The 312-nt window shown below is 57.7% G+C and overlaps 1 protein-coding gene across 1 annotated transcript in view; it reads left to right on the top strand.

Moving 5' to 3' along the window:
• EMH_0081030 (uncharacterized protein) overlaps positions 1 to 20 on the top strand; it is a gene marked incomplete at both ends in the record, with an annotated part of 786 nt that extends 766 nt beyond the window's left edge. Inside the window, 1 exon segment of the mRNA XM_013500328.1 lies at positions 3 to 20. Within this exon segment, the coding sequence (XP_013355782.1) occupies positions 3 to 20 (18 nt within the window).
• Between the last annotated feature and the right edge of the window lie 292 nt (positions 21 to 312).

Here is a 312-nt window from a genome sequence, read left to right as displayed (position 1 = left end):
GGAAGCAGCAGCACAACTAGCCACAGTGCAGCAGCAGCTTCAGAGCCAGTTGGACCTGCTGCTGCTGCTGTAGTTGTTGCTGCAGCTGTCTCTCATGTGTTCCAGCTAGCTGCTGCTGCTGCAGCAGCAGCAGCAGCAGCAGCAGCAAGGCGAGCTTGTGTCTCTGCGTGTTGCTGCTGTCTGCAGCAAGCGCAGCAAACGAACGAGGCAATCGGAAGCAAAACGTTTGCTGCACTGGGCCTGCTGCAGCTTTCTCCAGGTGTACATACACCTCAGAAGGGTGCAAGCTCCCTTGCTGCTGCTGCTGCTGCT

Source organism: Eimeria mitis, genomic scaffold (assembly GCF_000499745.2).
Source record: "Eimeria mitis Houghton genomic scaffold, Emh_scaff5285, whole genome shotgun sequence".
Lineage (NCBI taxonomy): Eukaryota > Apicomplexa > Conoidasida > Eucoccidiorida > Eimeriidae > Eimeria > Eimeria mitis.
This window is presented reverse-complemented; position numbering and strand designations above follow the sequence as displayed.